We start from the raw sequence: 16,274 nt of genomic DNA, 5'->3' as shown, positions 1-16,274 counted from the left end.
AACAGAAAAAAATGTCAACATGCGTTCAATCATAGAAAAAGCAAGGAAGTTCCAGAAAAAACATCTAATTTTGCTTCATTGACTAGGCTAAAGCCTTTGAATGTGTGGACTACAACAAACTGGAAAGTTATTAAAGAGATGGGAATACCAGACCACCTGACCTGCCTCCTGAGAAACCTATATGTGGGTCAAGAAGCAACAGTTAGAACTGGACATGGAACAATGAACTGGTTCCAAATTGGGAGAGGAGTACGTCAAGGCTGTATATTGTCACCATGCTTATTTAACTTCTATGCAGAGTATATCATGTGAAATGCTGGGCTGGATGAAGTGCAAGCTGAAATTAAGATTTCCAGGAGAAGTATCAATAGCCTCTTTTATTCAGATGACACCCACCCTAATGACATAAAGTGAAGCAGAACTGAAGAACCTCTTGATGATGTGAAACAGGAGAGTGAAAAAGCTGGCTTAAAACGACATTCAGAACAAAGATAATGGCATCTGGTCCCACCACTTCATGGCAAATAGATGGGGAAAAATGGAAATAGTGACAGATTTAATTTCTTGGGCTCCAAAATCACTGTGGAGAGTGACTGCCGCCATGAAATTAAAAGACTCTTGCTCCTTGGAAGAAAAGCTGTGACAAGCCTAGATAGCATATTAAAAAGCAGAGACATCACTTTGCCAACAAATGTCTGTATTAGTCAAGCTTTGATTTTTCAATGATGATCCGGTAGTCACGTATGGATGAGAGTTGGACCATATAGAGAGCTGAGCACTAATGCTTTTGAATTGTAGTTGTGGAGAAGGCTCTTGAGAGTCCCTTGGACAGCAAGGAGGTCAAACCAGTCAATCCTAAAGGAAATCAGTCCTGAAAATTCATTGGAAGGACTAATGTTGAAGCTGAAGCTCCTTACTTTGGCCACCTGATGCGAGGAGCCAGCTCACTTTAAAAGACCCTGAAGCTGGGGAAGACTGAGGACAAGAGAAGAAGGGGACGACAGAGGATGAGATGGTTGGATGGCATCACTGACTCAATGGACATGAGTCTGAGCAAACTCTGGGAGATGGTGAAGGACAGAGAAGCCTGGCGTACTTCAGTCAATGTGATCACATAGTCAGACATGACTGGGCGACTGAACAATAACGAGTTTCAAGCAGAGGAATTCAGATCTGCCTTTTGAACAGATCACTCTGGCTGCAGGCACAAGACAGACGAGATGGAATCAGAGTTGATGTGGCAAAATCAGTTAGGCTGCTTTGGTTGTATAATAGCATTGATGGAAATGGGAGAAACAGATAATTTGATAGATCTGATATTTATGAGATAAAAGTGGGAGAATTTGAAGCATGATTATGTGAAAGTCAAGGAAGATGGCTGAGTTTCCATTTTGTGCACTGAGTAGACAATGGGTTAAGAAACAGTGCTGATTTTGTGGGTGAACTTATGAATACAAGTTTGGATGTGGCAAGTCTGAGGTATGTTTGACATATTCAAGAGGGGTTCTGAAGTAGACAGAAAATAGGATATGCAGGTTTGGTGTTACGTGGAGATGAATCAGATGGAGATAATATTTACGTCTTGTCACATCTGAGGTGATAATAAAGTTGGAGTTATGGATGAGATTATGTTTGGAGAGAATACTAAGAAAGGGCCAAGTCTGTATGAAGCCTTGAGGAATCTGAACTGCCCTTTGCTGGGAAAGCTGAATCTAATTCTTAATAACCATCACGGAGGCTATTGAGAATTTCTGCTCTTACATGGAGGTGAGAATAGGTGGCAAAAGACATTTTGGCCAACCGCGAAAATTAAAGCATCTAAGTTAACCCTAAACTTGAGTAGGCAAATGTCTAAATGGGTCCTTTCCTAGGGCTGGATTGAGTAAAACTCTTTGGCAAGGACATAGTCATCTTTGAGCCCATTCACTACGGTACTTTTTGTATATACCTGACAATAATCTGCATGAGTTTGTGTGGAATTTGACTTGCTTCTCTGTATTTGGAAAGAGGAAAGGAATTCCAGGTCAGGGTCTCAAAGTCAATCATTTGGGGAAAGTGCACAGAAAGAGGAAAGCTCTCCTACACACTTAGCCACCAAGTACTTCTAGAAACCTGAGCACATGTGGAGCCCCTCTACGCAGTACTTTAGATACTTGAGAAATGGAAAAGCAGAGGATAACAAAAGGGCTCTGGGACAATTTTCATGTGACTGAGAAAGTGAAATGAAAATTCTCCAGGGTAGAGCTAAGTGAAAGTGAAAGTGAAAGTGAAGGTCTCTCAATCGTGTCCAACTCTTTGCGACCCCATGGACTATACAGTCCACGGAATTCTCCAGGCCAGAATACTGGAGTGGGTAACCTTTCCCTTCTCCAGGGGATCTTCCTGACCCAGGAATTGAACCCAGGTCTCCTGCATTGCAGGCAGATTCTTAACCAACAGCTATGAGGGAAGCCTAGAACTCACACTAATTTGTATCAAAATTAACACTTTATCAAGTAGGGGATTTGCCCGAGTTGGTATTCTTAAAGAATGCCAAGGAGTACCTAGAATCTGACTTACAAAATGTTCATATTCTAAATATGATGAATCATATGGAAAAATAGTATATTGTTGCATTTTCTGACTGGTATAATGCTCTGTTTAGGAATAAAACTTGGTCAAAACACATTCAAGGACATGGCATGTAATTGTTATCATCTTCCAAGTATTTCTGGGATTTGGCATCACTGTTTGCTCAGTGCTGAATTTGGAAGTTGGAATGTCTTTGCACACATGCCTCATCGACATCTAAGTCAACACTCCTTTATTATGTTGAATATTTTCCATTGGTTCATGTCTCATTCCTTTTAATAACCTTCCATTAAATTCCTACTACCATCTCTTTAAACGTGTTTTTTTCCTCTTGTAAATAAAATGTGCAATATAGATCTAAATAAATATATATATATAATTTATAGCAATATTATATAGTATTATGCTAAAATCCTATCAAAACTGCAATTATTCAATTTATAGAATAAAACATGCTCTTTATGTTTTCTTGGAGAATACACAGTCTTCAGCTACTTTAATGTGTGCATCGCCATTATTAAACATTCTCATTATGGGATTTGGAATTCTCATAAATCTAAATGTCTTTTTTTCTTCTTTTGAATTTTTTATTTGGTACTGGGGTATAGCCAATGAACACTACTGTGATAGTTTCAGGTGAACGGCAAAGGAACTCAGCCATACATATGCATGTATCCATCCTCCCCAGACCCCCTCCCATCCAGGCTGCCACACAGCACTGAGCAGAGCTCCATGTGCTATCCAATAGGTCCTTGTTAGTTATCCATTTTAAATATAGCAGTGTGCACATGACTACCCCAGACTCCCTAACTAGTCCTTTACCTTGGCCACCATAAGTTCATTCTATAAGTCTGTGAGTCTCTTTCTATTTTGTAAATTCATTTGTATCATTTCTTTTTATATCCTACACATAAGGGATGTCATATGATATTTCTCCTTTTCTGTCTGACTTACTTCACCCAGCATGACATTTTCTAGGTCCATCCATGTTGCTGCAAATGGCATTATTCATTCTTGTTAATGGCTGAGTAACATTCCATTGTATACATGGACCACATCTTCATCTATTCTTCTGTCAATGGACATTTAGGTTGCTTCCATGTCTTGGCTATTGTAAATAGTGCTGAAATGAATACTGGGGTGCATGTATCCTTTTGGATCATGTTTTTCTCCAGATATATGTGTAGGAGTGGGACTGCAGGTCATATGGTAGCTCTATTTTTAGTTTTTTAATGAAGCTCTATACTATTCTCTATAGTGGCTGTACTAATTTACATTCCCATCAACAGTGTAGGAGGGTTCCCATCTCTCCAAACTCTCTCCAGCACTTATTGTTTGTGGATGTTTTGACGACAGCCATTCTATCTATCATCTCATTGTATCTCATCAATGAGATAACATCTGATGTGGTATCTCATTGTATTTTGATTTGTATTTCTCTAATAATTAGTGATGTTGAACATCTTTTCATGTGCTATTGGCCATCTGTATGTCTTTGGAGAAATGTCTATTTAGATCTTCAATGAATTTGGCAAAATTGCATGTTACAAATCAATACACAGAAATCTGTTGCATTTCTATATACTAACAACAAAAGACCAGAAAGAGAAATTCAAGAAACAATTAAATTTACCATCACATCACAAAGAATAAAATACTTAGGAATAAAACTATCTAAGGAGACAAAAGATTTGCTCTCCAAAACTATAAGATGCTGATGAAGGAAATTAAGAAGACATAAACAGGTGGAAAGATATATCATGTTCATGGATTGAAAGAAATGACTATATTGTCAAAATGACTATATGACCTAAGGCAATTTACAGATTCAATGCAATCTCTATCAAATAACCAATGGCATTATTCACAGAACTAGAACAAAAAATCTCAAAGTTTGTTTGGAGACACAAAAGACCCTAAGTAGTCAAAGCAATACAGAACAAAGAAAAACAGAACTGGAGGAATCAGGCTCCCTAACTTCAGGCTATACTACAAAGCTACAGTCATCAAAACAATATGGTACTGGCACAAAAGTAGACACACAGATCAATGGAACAGGATGGAAAACCCCAAAATAAGCCCATGCACCTATAGTCAATTAATCTATGACAAAAGAGACAAGCCTACACAATGTTGGAAAGACAGTCCCTTCAACAAATGGTTCTGGGAAAATGGGACAGACACATGTAAAAAATTAAATTAGATCATTCCTTAACTACATACACAAAAATAAGCTCAAAATTGATTAAAGACCTAAGTGTGAGAGCAGACATTATAAAACTCCTAGAGGAAGACATAGCCAGAATGCTCTCTGATGTAAATTGTAGCAACATCTTTTTTGACCCATTTCCTAGAATCAAGGAAATAAAAACAAAAATAAACAAAATGGGACCTTTCTGTCCCAGCTGGTAAAGAATCTGCCTGCAATGTGGGAGACCTGGGTTCAATCCCTGGGTTGGGAAGATCCCCTGGAGAAGGAAAAGGCTCCCCACTCTAGTATTCTGGCCTCGAGAATTCCATGAACTGTATAGTCCATGGGGTTGCAAACAGTCAGACATGACTGAGTGACTTTCACTTTCACTTCATTTTCACTTATACTCAAGAGCTTTCACACAGCAAAGGAAACAATAAACAAAATGAAAAGACAACACTCACACTGGGAGAAAATATTTGCAAATGATGTGACCAATAAGGGATTAGTCTCCAAAATTTACAAACAGCTTATGATACTTAACAGCATCAAAACAAATCACCCACTCAAAAAATGGGCAGAACATCTAAGTGTTTTTAATATAAGCTTTTTTAAAATACTAAGACTCTACACCATGTGTATATTTCTCTCTAAAGAATTTTATATTTCTTACTCTTAAATAAAAAAGCAAAGCAGTGGATGCAAGAAAGATACCAGGTTCCCTTGTCATGGCAAGTTTTCAGGAATCATTAAAGCTGGTGGAACCATATCATCCTAGTTTGCCTGTTACATAAACTAACCTGTACCTGGTCAAGGAAGACTATTTGTCTGTTAAAATTTGCTTCCTCATAGATATGTGCACATTGAACATAAGCCTTTTTTCATCATGTCTTGAAATCAGACTTTTGTTCTTCCTCAGTCCTTCCAAGCTTGTGATCATACAGACTTCTCACACATTGTCTTCAACAAAAGTCTTGGCAGGCTTCCAGATTTAGGTCCAATACTTAATCATGACAAGTCCCCAGCTGATGGCGGTGTCCGCTCATCCCCACAGGGCCTGGGTTAAAACTAGGTAGACAGGTATGTCCAGACCTCTTCACAGGTCCACCCCCTTGTGAACGGTTATGAGAGGGCCCACAAGACCACAGATGTAATCAATACCATGCTTTTCAGTAATAATTACAAATGAAAACCATCCTCTACAAAGCATTTTTAAAAAAAATTTGCAGCTATTCTTTTGCCCATTGTCCATATTTTTGTTCTGTTGTTTTGTTTTGATATTTAAAGCATATGTATCATTAACAGCAGTTTTCCAAAAATTCTTTTTGCTTTCTGGTGTAGCAATGTCAACCACAGCAAAAATCAAAACAAGTGCCAGGGAAACAATAATTTTTGTGCTTCCCTCTGAAAATATTTACAAAGATTGCTTTTAAAGCAATGTTAGTGAAGACTTTACCAAAAATATCAAAAAGAGATGAAGTAAAAATTTTTTAAAAATTACAGAAAATTTGGAAAAAGAAAAGAATTTCTATTAAATAGGTATTGCTATTCTTCAAGAGAGCTTAGAAGTAAGATTTTTTTTTTTTAAATCTCACTGGAATTCCTTATTTTATTGCTCCTGGTTCAGTCTTAATTTTATTCCTTTTGGTTATTTTTTCTGCTTAAGTAAAAACATTGTTTTATATTATTACTTCTATGTAGGGCTAGAAAAAGTAAAATGGTTTTATTCAGCCATTTACTGTCTGACCTTTAAATGACCTCTTGTACTTCTTTATTCATAAGCAGAATAATGATAATACTGAGAAAAGCAAAAATAATCTGGTTGATAGTTTTCCTTTTTCTGGAAGATGAGACTTGTATTCCAGTCTTGTTTGTTTTTCAGGATAACAGACATTTTGAATATTTGACCATCTGTTGCATATTCAAAGTAATTATCACCCCTAACTTTTTATACCATTCAGAGGTATAAAGAGCTATAAACCTAAAAAAGAATGTCTGAGAGGGATTTTGGAAGGAATGTGCTGAGAAATTGTCACTTTTTTTCTTGTACTCAGCTCTCTAGATAGTCACATTGGTATTAAAAGCATCATGTTGTACAGCTATAGACTGTTTGGAGGCACCCATCATGAAGATGTGTATTTGTAGATGTGTCTTCTAGGTGCTATAGTGTATTTTGGGCACCTTTTTTCACCATGACCCCATTTAATCACCGGCATGCACTGAAAAGATGGCTTTCAGGTGTCTAGAATATATTGGTGGCAGACACAAAGCTAAGGCTCATAAGATCCTAAAGGCTATGAAAAAATTCTTTAGTTTACTGGCCATAGCACAGAGGAGACAGATTTTTTTTCCTTCAATATCATTTGGCTGACCTGAGGGTTCAGTATCTTCTCTAGCAGAGTTTCAAATGCTTTTGGAAGTAGTAGAAAGTTTATGCCTCTGGGCACCGTCAAGATATATAGTACAAGGTAAAATGTGTGTTTGTATGCGTGTGTATTTTTGTATATATATCTGTGTACCATTGTGTGTGTGTGTATGTGTCTGAGTATGTGTGACTGTGTATGTATATTAAGAAGAGATTGAAGAAAGAAAGTGAAAGTGAAAGCCGCTCAGGTGTGACTGACTCTTTGTGACCCCGTGGACTATACAGTCCATGGAATTCTCCAGGCCAGAATACTGGAGTGGGTAGCCTTTCCCTTCTCCAGGGGATCTTCCCAACCCAGGGATCAAACCCAGGTCTCTCCCATTGCAGGCAGATTCTTGACCAGCTGAGACACCAGGGAAGTTCAGAGGTTGAAGAATTCCTTCTAAATTGCCAATTAATTACCATTAATTCTAAATGATGTAATAATGGAATGATTTATTCTGAATACACTTACAAGGAGAATGTATCTGCATACATATCTATGCAAAAATACATGATGTAGAACATCATATAAGTGTATGTCTAAAGTATCTTTTATTGGAGATATCACAGAATTCAAGCATTTGCTGTTTTTATCTTTAAAGATTTGATATGTTAGTTTATCTTTATGTGAATATATCAATATTATTATTTTAAAACTCTGATATTAATATCATGGCAAAGTTTCTCAAGAGATAGAAAATATGAAGAATCTATTTATAAGTAGGCAATAGACTTTATGTCCAATAAAAACTTTCCTCCCCTGTGGATAATGTTTTAAATGTAAATTATTCCCATAAATAACAGATGCTTTGCTAGTTATCATAATGCTTTGGTGAAACTTTTCATTAGACTCAAAAGTCAGTTGTTTTAATAGTGCAGTCCTCATCAGGATCAGTTGGGAATTTATGAGAAACCCAGATTCTCATATCACACCTCAGATCTACTAACAGGGCTCAACAATCTGCAGGTGATTCTATTGCAGGCTAAAGTTTGAGAACAGCTGACGTTAAGGCTGTAATATAATACAGCCCTAGTAAAGATACTGATATCATCACAAATTTTAAGTACCCGCTCTACATACAAGAGCAGTAAGAAAAGCAAGACTCACTGTGCTGAAGATGATTAAGGATAAAGTGAATTATAACTTTTTAATATATAAATCATCCAACTATTATCCAGATTTAAATCATCCACCTCAGCAATCCATAATAATTCTTTCTGGACACAGACACAATCTGTTCACTAACATCCCTGGCAGTTCAGGGATTAAGACTCCATGCTCCCAATCAATGCAGAGGGCATAGGTTCAATCCTTGGTCAGGGAATTAAGATCCTGTATACTAAATAGCATGGCCCAAAAAAAGTGGATGAGCTATTCAGTAACATCATCACTTATCTTATAGTACTAACTTGAAAACAATACTCATTAAAAAAAATCCTTCTAGATGACTTTCAAACATATCTGCATTATCAGTAAATGCATAATTGAAGTATTCAGATGAACTTCTGGGTAAATGGTGCAAGTACCCATTTGTCTTCATGGCTTCCCATGACTTACTGGGCGTGTGTCTGTTTAAGAAGTCAAAGAATAGACACTCTAGAATGTCACTACTTAAATATCCATTTTCTACAACTTACCACATTATGCTTCTTCCATTTTTGGTTGAAAAAGACATACATGCTATAAAGTGGAAGTTTCTTCATTATGATGGCAAGACGCTTTTCTCCTCTCAGTATTTTCAACCACCTAGTCAGGAATAGCATTTGACAATTCATCAATACAATTTTCAATTCAAATTCTAAAAAATTAAAAGCGAACATTTCACTGGAACAATAAGAAGCTAATGAGAATTGACAGAAAACATCATTTTTCTTTTTTTCCAGGAATTTTGGTTTCCATAAGAAACAGTAATTCACAAGGGTGGACACTGTGAGACAGAAGGTAAAATTTCAGCAGTGGGTAGCCATCCAATAATGCCACGAATTTCAAACAAATCTAGAGCTCACTGGAAAACGTATTTCTCATTTCATGCCTTGGTATATAAAGACTAATACGAATCTTTCAAATATTCAGTGTTTATGCTTTTTGTATTAAAATGCATGTGCCTCTTGAGACTTCGTGTCCACTATCACTTAATGTCATAAAATTCCCTAGGTATGGATTCATGCTAACGGACCAAAGAAAACGTTCTGAGGAATGTGGGCAGGTAGTTGAGTGGGTGCCGAGGGAAGGATGAGAATTGCTATGGAGAAGATGTAGGACACTTAGAAGCAAACCATGTGTTTTGTAATTTCTTAGAGACACTTTCAACATCATACTACGTCACAACTTTTTGGCATTAATGTATGGGATGCTGTATTGCCCCCAGACTAAAAAGAGTGGTTTGTAACAAACAGTGCTTGTACAATTTTTCCTTGTTTTTCAAAGTGTAAAACATTCTGAAGGTCATCCTTCCCTCCCAGGATGATTATTTTTTATTTCACAAAAATCAGTTAATTTGGAGGAGAGCAAAGCTGTATGTCAATGAACTGGTTGCAATCTCATCAGGCAATCAGACGTGAGATCAACACAGCTGTTGGGACCGAAACAGCCAGGAAGAATATAGCTGGAAGACCATCAGGAACACAGAGGCAAAGAGCATTGTTGTCATGTGGGGTGACACCAGCAAGGGTTTATTAATATATTCCTCCAAGAGATATTTAAAATAAACGCCGTGTTTTCAAAGATTATGAAACAGTATAATAGTAATATGGGTAGAGTTTGAGCTGTTCTTTAATGTCTCCCTTCAAAAGCAAATACTCCTTTTAAAACTAGGTGTATAAAATCTACCTTTGTCACTCTGAAGCCACGAACACCATATTGCATACTCAAATTTTGTGTATAATATATTTATTTGCATACAGAAATATGTATTTCTATTATACATTTTATTACTTTATTTATAGAATATGTATATTAAGCGTACAGCATATTCCAGGAAGATACATTAAATATGCACACAGTTCATGCTGTAGCGTGCACCCTTTTAAGAGAAGCATATTTGAGAGGCAAGGTATTGTATATACATGCTGAAAATACACTTTGCACAATTCATCCAGCTTTGGGTGCTTCCCTAATCTATTTGCAACACCAGTGCTGTGGTTGTTGAAAGGGATACTATCAAACTGGGGAAAAGGCAACTACCTGTGAACTAGTAGGAGAAAATAAAAGTAGATTGCATTTCTAAGTATATGTTGCCATCATTTTGAATTCCCATCTCCCCCAATGTCATATCTTTAGGGCCAAAAAGCAGTGAACGGACAAAGAGCCAGGAGTATGTGGAAACTCCAGCTTTGACATTCACCAGAAAGCATATCCTACATGACTTATTATATTGATGACTTTGTCCTACCACTTGGGGAGGTGGCATTAAATTAATGATGAACTGGTAAAAAGGCAATCATTTCTTTTTTCAAGAAATGAACTGGCTTTTTCACATTCTTAAACTCTTCTTATAAGACCACTCTTGGATATTTACATTATTGCTATGAGGAAAGAAGAAATTCTTGACAGATATTTACCTTTCCAGTGAAGACAAAGGAGATGAATCATGTTGTTTATGAAAGAGGCTCTTAATGTTTTTGAGAGGAAAAACAGCAGCTCCAATAGAAAGTGACCATATCAATTGCAACCATTTTAATAGCCAGTTACTTCAATTAACTGGACTCTGTGCAATCCTAATTGGACATTAAAATGTTGGAAACAATGTGTTGTGTGCATGGTATGGTGATTTGGGATATGCAGATGTTCCTGTGCTTCCAATCTGTAAATTACAAATACACCAGACTCAATGGATGACAGTGTGTCTGGTACGTGGTTGGTGAAATTACCTTTTTCAAACAGATGAAAAATTTGCATTGATGTCCTAATAGTGATACAGGATTATTTTCCCACTTATATAAAGCAAGCTCTAGAATTCCTTAAAACAGGATCTCTCAACTTTGACTCTGCTGACATTTTGAACCAAACAATCCTTAGTTGCGGGGTCTACCCTGTGCATTGTAAGCTGTTCAGTAACATCCCCAGAGACTAGTGACTAGATGCCAATAGCCCTCCCTTGAGTTGTGACAACCAAAAATATCTCCACACATTGTTAAATGTCCCCTGGGAGGCAAAATGGTCCCTGGCTGGGAGCCACTGAAATAAACAAATCCAGTAAATAGTTAATGCAAGCCTCTGGATACAGTCTCCACATCTTTCTAATCATCTACTATTTTCAGTATTCTTTTCACTTTTTCTGATTCCAGTTGACAAAGCATCCATGATGTATCAGTCTATACTCAATTCCTTTCTTTAATTTTTGGTGATTTCTTTTTCAATGAGGTTGTGGTAGATACGGTGAAGATGAAGAACAGAAGAAAGGAAAAAATGAAATTGTAATGGAGAGTTAGAGGCAGTTTGATTCATGATGAGTTGGATTGTTAGAGCAGACAAAAAAAGACCCAAATCCAAAATCCTCAATCCTTGAATCCAAAGAGTTCAACCCAACTAAAGCTGAATCTACATCGTAACAGCACAAGTTAATAAGTGAAATATTCAGCCAGTCAATTGTTTTGTATATAAGAAACCAAACAGCCCATTTGCTTGATGTACTTTCCCCTCAATTGATGCATTTACTTGAAGAAACAAAATAAAAATAAATATGGATTTAAAATGTAAAAGTTTATATTAAGGTAGAATAAAGACACCAGTATTAACTGATGCTGTATGTTTACAAATAGAAGATTTGGTTGGGAGGGATGACTGAAGTTATTGAAACAGAAAGTTATTTTATAAAAGATAACTTATGTACAAAAATTATTGGCAATTTGCTTCTTACTAATTGTTCTTTTTTGTTGTTATTTTTTTTGTGCTTATTTTTTTTTCAGCTCTTAAAATTGTTGAGATGCCATCAGTGAGGCAAGTCACACAAAATAGTTCTAATTAAAGTGCTAAAGTCTAATACTGACAAATTCATCATGCAACTCACATGGCTACTACTGATCAAGATATCATAGAGTCCATAACCCTAAAATGCAAAATATGAAATTTGAAAGGGTTTTATAAATTTGATTTCTATTGATTGGACCATCTTTATAAAATCTGATTGGAAGACCATAGGAAATACTGTAAGAAAAAAAGTTGAGGGGTAAAAATAACTAAGCTTGAATCAATATAATTGTATATTTATTTGGGATCCCAATAAAAATGTCTATCTTAGATAGACAAGGGTAATTGTTCCTGATATGACTTTTCTATGGTCTAGAATTTAAAAATGGTGAGAAGTGGCATAGGTACAATAAAAAATCATACACAGACAGGTTAACTGCTCCTGATCCGATTTTTCTGTGGTCTAGAACTAAAAAATGGTGAGGAGGGGCACAGGTGCAGACACCTACTCTCTCTCAGGTTCTGTTGCGCTTGCTTGGCCTGTTTAGTTATCCATGACATTTCTTCCATAAAGATCACTACTTCTATCAACAGAATTTTGAAGTTAAAAAACTTTAAGGGGAATTGATAATTTGAGGAATACAAAACATGTGGTTTCAGTAAATGTTCTCTATTTTTTTTCCCTCCACAGGTCATAAGACAGTGATAAATTTCACTTGACTATAAATTTAATATCATCTTTTAGCAAGCATTGACGAGAAAGTCTTATTCTCTTGGGATTGACCCCAAAGTCATTGGTGTCATGTGAATAGCTTAATCCTATTTAAGATTCCAGATGAATAAAGCAGCATCTTATTCCTGCTTGCAAAGGCCAGGAGTTCATGTTTTACAAGTTAGCATGTCATACATAGGTCAGGCAGATCAGGTTGAAACAGGATGCCCTTTCAACCTTCTATTTTCTTATCTCAAAATTCACCTGGCCTCAGTAAACTTTCTCAAAAAAAAAAAAGAAAAGAAAAAAATGACCATTGTTGAATTTGATGAAACCTCATTTAAAAAAATTGACTTTGGCTTCTTAAGCATGTTTATATATTAGGTAGGCTATTCTATTAAAATAAGGGGCTTGTTTAGTATAAAACCAGATTGGCAAAGATATTTCACATAAACAATCATAAGTGAACTAAATCCTCACAGTGTTATACCCCAAAAGAATGCAAAAGACACAGTGGGCAGGGCTGAAATACCCTTTCTCGTGACTGTCTCTGTATTTAGTGAAAGTCCTGCAGATTTTTCACTTACACAGTGTAAAACATGGCAATAAAAAATCCAATGCCATATGACAAAAATAATGATGCAATCCAGCTAAGTTTTCGCTTGTTTGCTCTCTTTTTATGATGGGAAAGGGGAAAGATAAAAAAGGTAAGCATTTATTATGTTGCAATTCTCCACATAAAATCATAACAAAAGAATAATATATGTTTAACACCCTGGAGGCCATTTCTATATCCTTTTTTGATCTTGTTTCTTCACTTCCCCATTGTATAATGGCTTTCTTTATGTTTAAGTCTCCACGTTAGTTTGTAACTGTGGCCTTTCACTTGGGAACACAAAAATGAAAAAACACAGCGAGGTTATTATTCTTTTTGTGCAGAGATAAAATTATAGATTCAGAAGCCCTTCTTCAAGAGAGTACAAGAAAGCATAGGTCACTTCTTAAATCCACAATTCCAACATGTCTCCTTTATGGTCTCATTGTTCCTCAACTGACAGGGTTTATAAGGTACAAGTTTCTCAAACTGGAGCATAGGCACCAAAGAGTGTCCCTGTTGGGCTCCTTAATTGCACATTCCATGATAAGACTATAAAGTGCAATGGCAGAGATTTGAAAACTAGGAGCTCTTTTATTCTGTTTCCTTTCACGAGGCTCCCCTTGACTACCTTTCTTCTCTACAATGCTTTACCTTGTAGCGCCTATGTTCTTATAATGACACATGAGAAGGTGTTTAAAGGTCTTCTTGAAGGTGGCATTACAAAGTGCATAGCAGGCAGGGTTGATAGTGCTATTGATGTAACAGAGCCAATAACCAATTGTCCACACTGTGTTGGGGATGCAGGGTGCACAAAAGGTGTTAATGAGCACCATGACATTGTATGGGGCCCAAGTGATGATGAAAGCCAACAGAATAGCCAAGATCGTCCTGGTCACCTTCTTTTCCCGGGAAGGAGGAGGCTTCTTTTTGGCAGGCTGCTTAGTCATCTTCACAATCTTGCGAGCAACGATGTTCTGTTTTTCATCTCCATTCTGACCTGAAGAACCAACTAGCTCCACGGTGGTATTAGTTGGGGTACATGAGTCACCTTTTGGGGTCTTGGTGACAATTTTGATGCATGTTTGCTTTGAGTTCTCATCTTTGGAATGGCCCACAGAAGTGGAAACTGTGTTTTCGTCCTGGGTTATTTCATCATCTCTCATATTAGAGGCAACAGCACTGACTGAGGTGGAATCATTGGAGCTCTCTTTCTCCTCCCCCTGGACACAGTTTTCAGTTGCAGCATCTCTAGGAGTTTTACCATTCTGGATTTTGTTGTGCTCCAGGCCATCATCACTTCCAGGCATGTTGTTGTTGTTTGGCTTCACTATCCTTCCTTGAACCAGACTTGGAGAAACTGGATCTTGGTTGGCCACAGGCTCCTTCTTGTCCTTCTTGATCCTGCTCTTACTGGCCCGGGATATGTGCCAGTATAACACAGTCATGATGATCACAGGCAAATAGAAGGCTGCAATGGCCGTGCCAAAGGTGACAGCCGCATTGGAAAAAAACTGAATGTAGCATTCCCCATCCTCCACAGTTCTCACCCCTACGATGAACTGCCAGAAGAGAATGGCTGGAGCCCAGAGGATAAAGGAGAGGACCCAGGCAGCTGCGATCATCATACCTGCCATTTTCGTGGTCCGCTTGACGGGATAAGTGAGTGGTTTTGTGACGCAGAAGTATCTGTCAAAGCTGATGATGAGCAGATTCATTACTGAGGCATTGCTGACCACATAGTCCAGGGCAAGCCAAAGGTCACACACCACAGGTCCCAAAGGCCAGTAGCCAATCACAGTGTAAAGGGTATACAAGTTCATGGAGAAAACACCAATGATGAGGTCAGCACAGGCCAAGCTGAACAAAAAGTAATTGTTGACGGTCTGGAGGTGGCGATTGACTTTAATGGAGACCATGACCAGGATGTTCCCAATAATGGTCACCAAACTGAGGGACCCAGCCACAAGGACAATAAAAACCACTTCAAATGTCTTATAAGGACTGGTCAGAGCCACATTGTTAGAGGAGTTTGTTGAGTTATTCATTTTGTGTTCTCTAATCAGTAGCCAAGTAGTCAAAAAACATTTAAACCTGTAGGGAAATAGAATAAAATTAACAAATACATAATATAAACACTGCTTTAAAATACATCAATTTTCTCCCTTTTGAATCACATTTTTTGCTCCAAAATCTTCCTTATTTCTCCTACATGTTTATTGTGACTACCTACCTCAGTCCCCCACATAAAAAGCAAAGCTTTCAATGAAAGATTCAAAAGATCCTTTCAGGCTGGCAAAGTATTTGAAGTATGATAACATTTTGAATGTGTTCATATCTAAAACTGAATGTCTATCATAAGTCAATTTAACTGAGCATAATATTGATGAATTGAATTAAATAGGCCAAAATTGTACATAAAACTTTCCAAAGCACCAAGAGCTTTCTGGTATAGACATAAAGACTAATAATCCAATAGGAGGACAAAACTGTGGAGGAAGCATAAAACAGGTATTGAGTGTGTGATTTTTATAGTCAATATTGAGTGTGTGACTTTTTCCACCTGGTTGCTCTTTTTCATAATAATACTGATAATGATAATAATATAGGAAAGATAATCATGATACTTTATTAGCCAATGCATTCCCCCAGTAAGTATTATTTTTTCTGATCTTCATTTTACAATTGCAGTTAGTGTCCCATAGTTAGCATATTCTTTGTAGTTAGCAATATTCCATATCCTAAAAAAGAAGTTATTTATTAAATGTATGTTGATATGATTATATCAATTTTTTGAATTTTTTTCAAATCAGTGCCAAGTCTATCACCTTATTGTTCTTTCAGGCAAATCTCTGATACAGTCAGGCTAGAATTTATATTTGTTTGGCA

At 36.9% G+C, this 16,274-nt stretch overlaps 1 protein-coding gene across 1 annotated transcript in view; it reads right to left on the bottom strand.

The window, feature by feature from the left end:
• Window positions 1-10,085: 10,085 nt before the first annotated feature.
• Window positions 10,086-16,274, bottom strand: part of CHRM2 (cholinergic receptor muscarinic 2) — a 160,565-nt gene continuing 154,376 nt past the window's right edge. The window contains exon 2 of the mRNA XM_065938926.1: window positions 10,086-15,479. Within this exon, the coding sequence (XP_065794998.1) occupies window positions 14,036-15,433 (1,398 nt within the window). The 5' untranslated portion in view covers window positions 15,434-15,479 and the 3' untranslated portion in view covers window positions 10,086-14,035. The remainder of the gene's footprint in view (window positions 15,480-16,274) is intronic.

This window comes from Muntiacus reevesi, chromosome 6, assembly GCF_963930625.1.
Source record: "Muntiacus reevesi chromosome 6, mMunRee1.1, whole genome shotgun sequence".
Classification (NCBI taxonomy): domain Eukaryota; kingdom Metazoa; phylum Chordata; class Mammalia; order Artiodactyla; family Cervidae; genus Muntiacus; species Muntiacus reevesi.
Note: the sequence above shows the minus strand (reverse complement) of the source record. Positions and strands in the feature narration are given on the sequence as shown.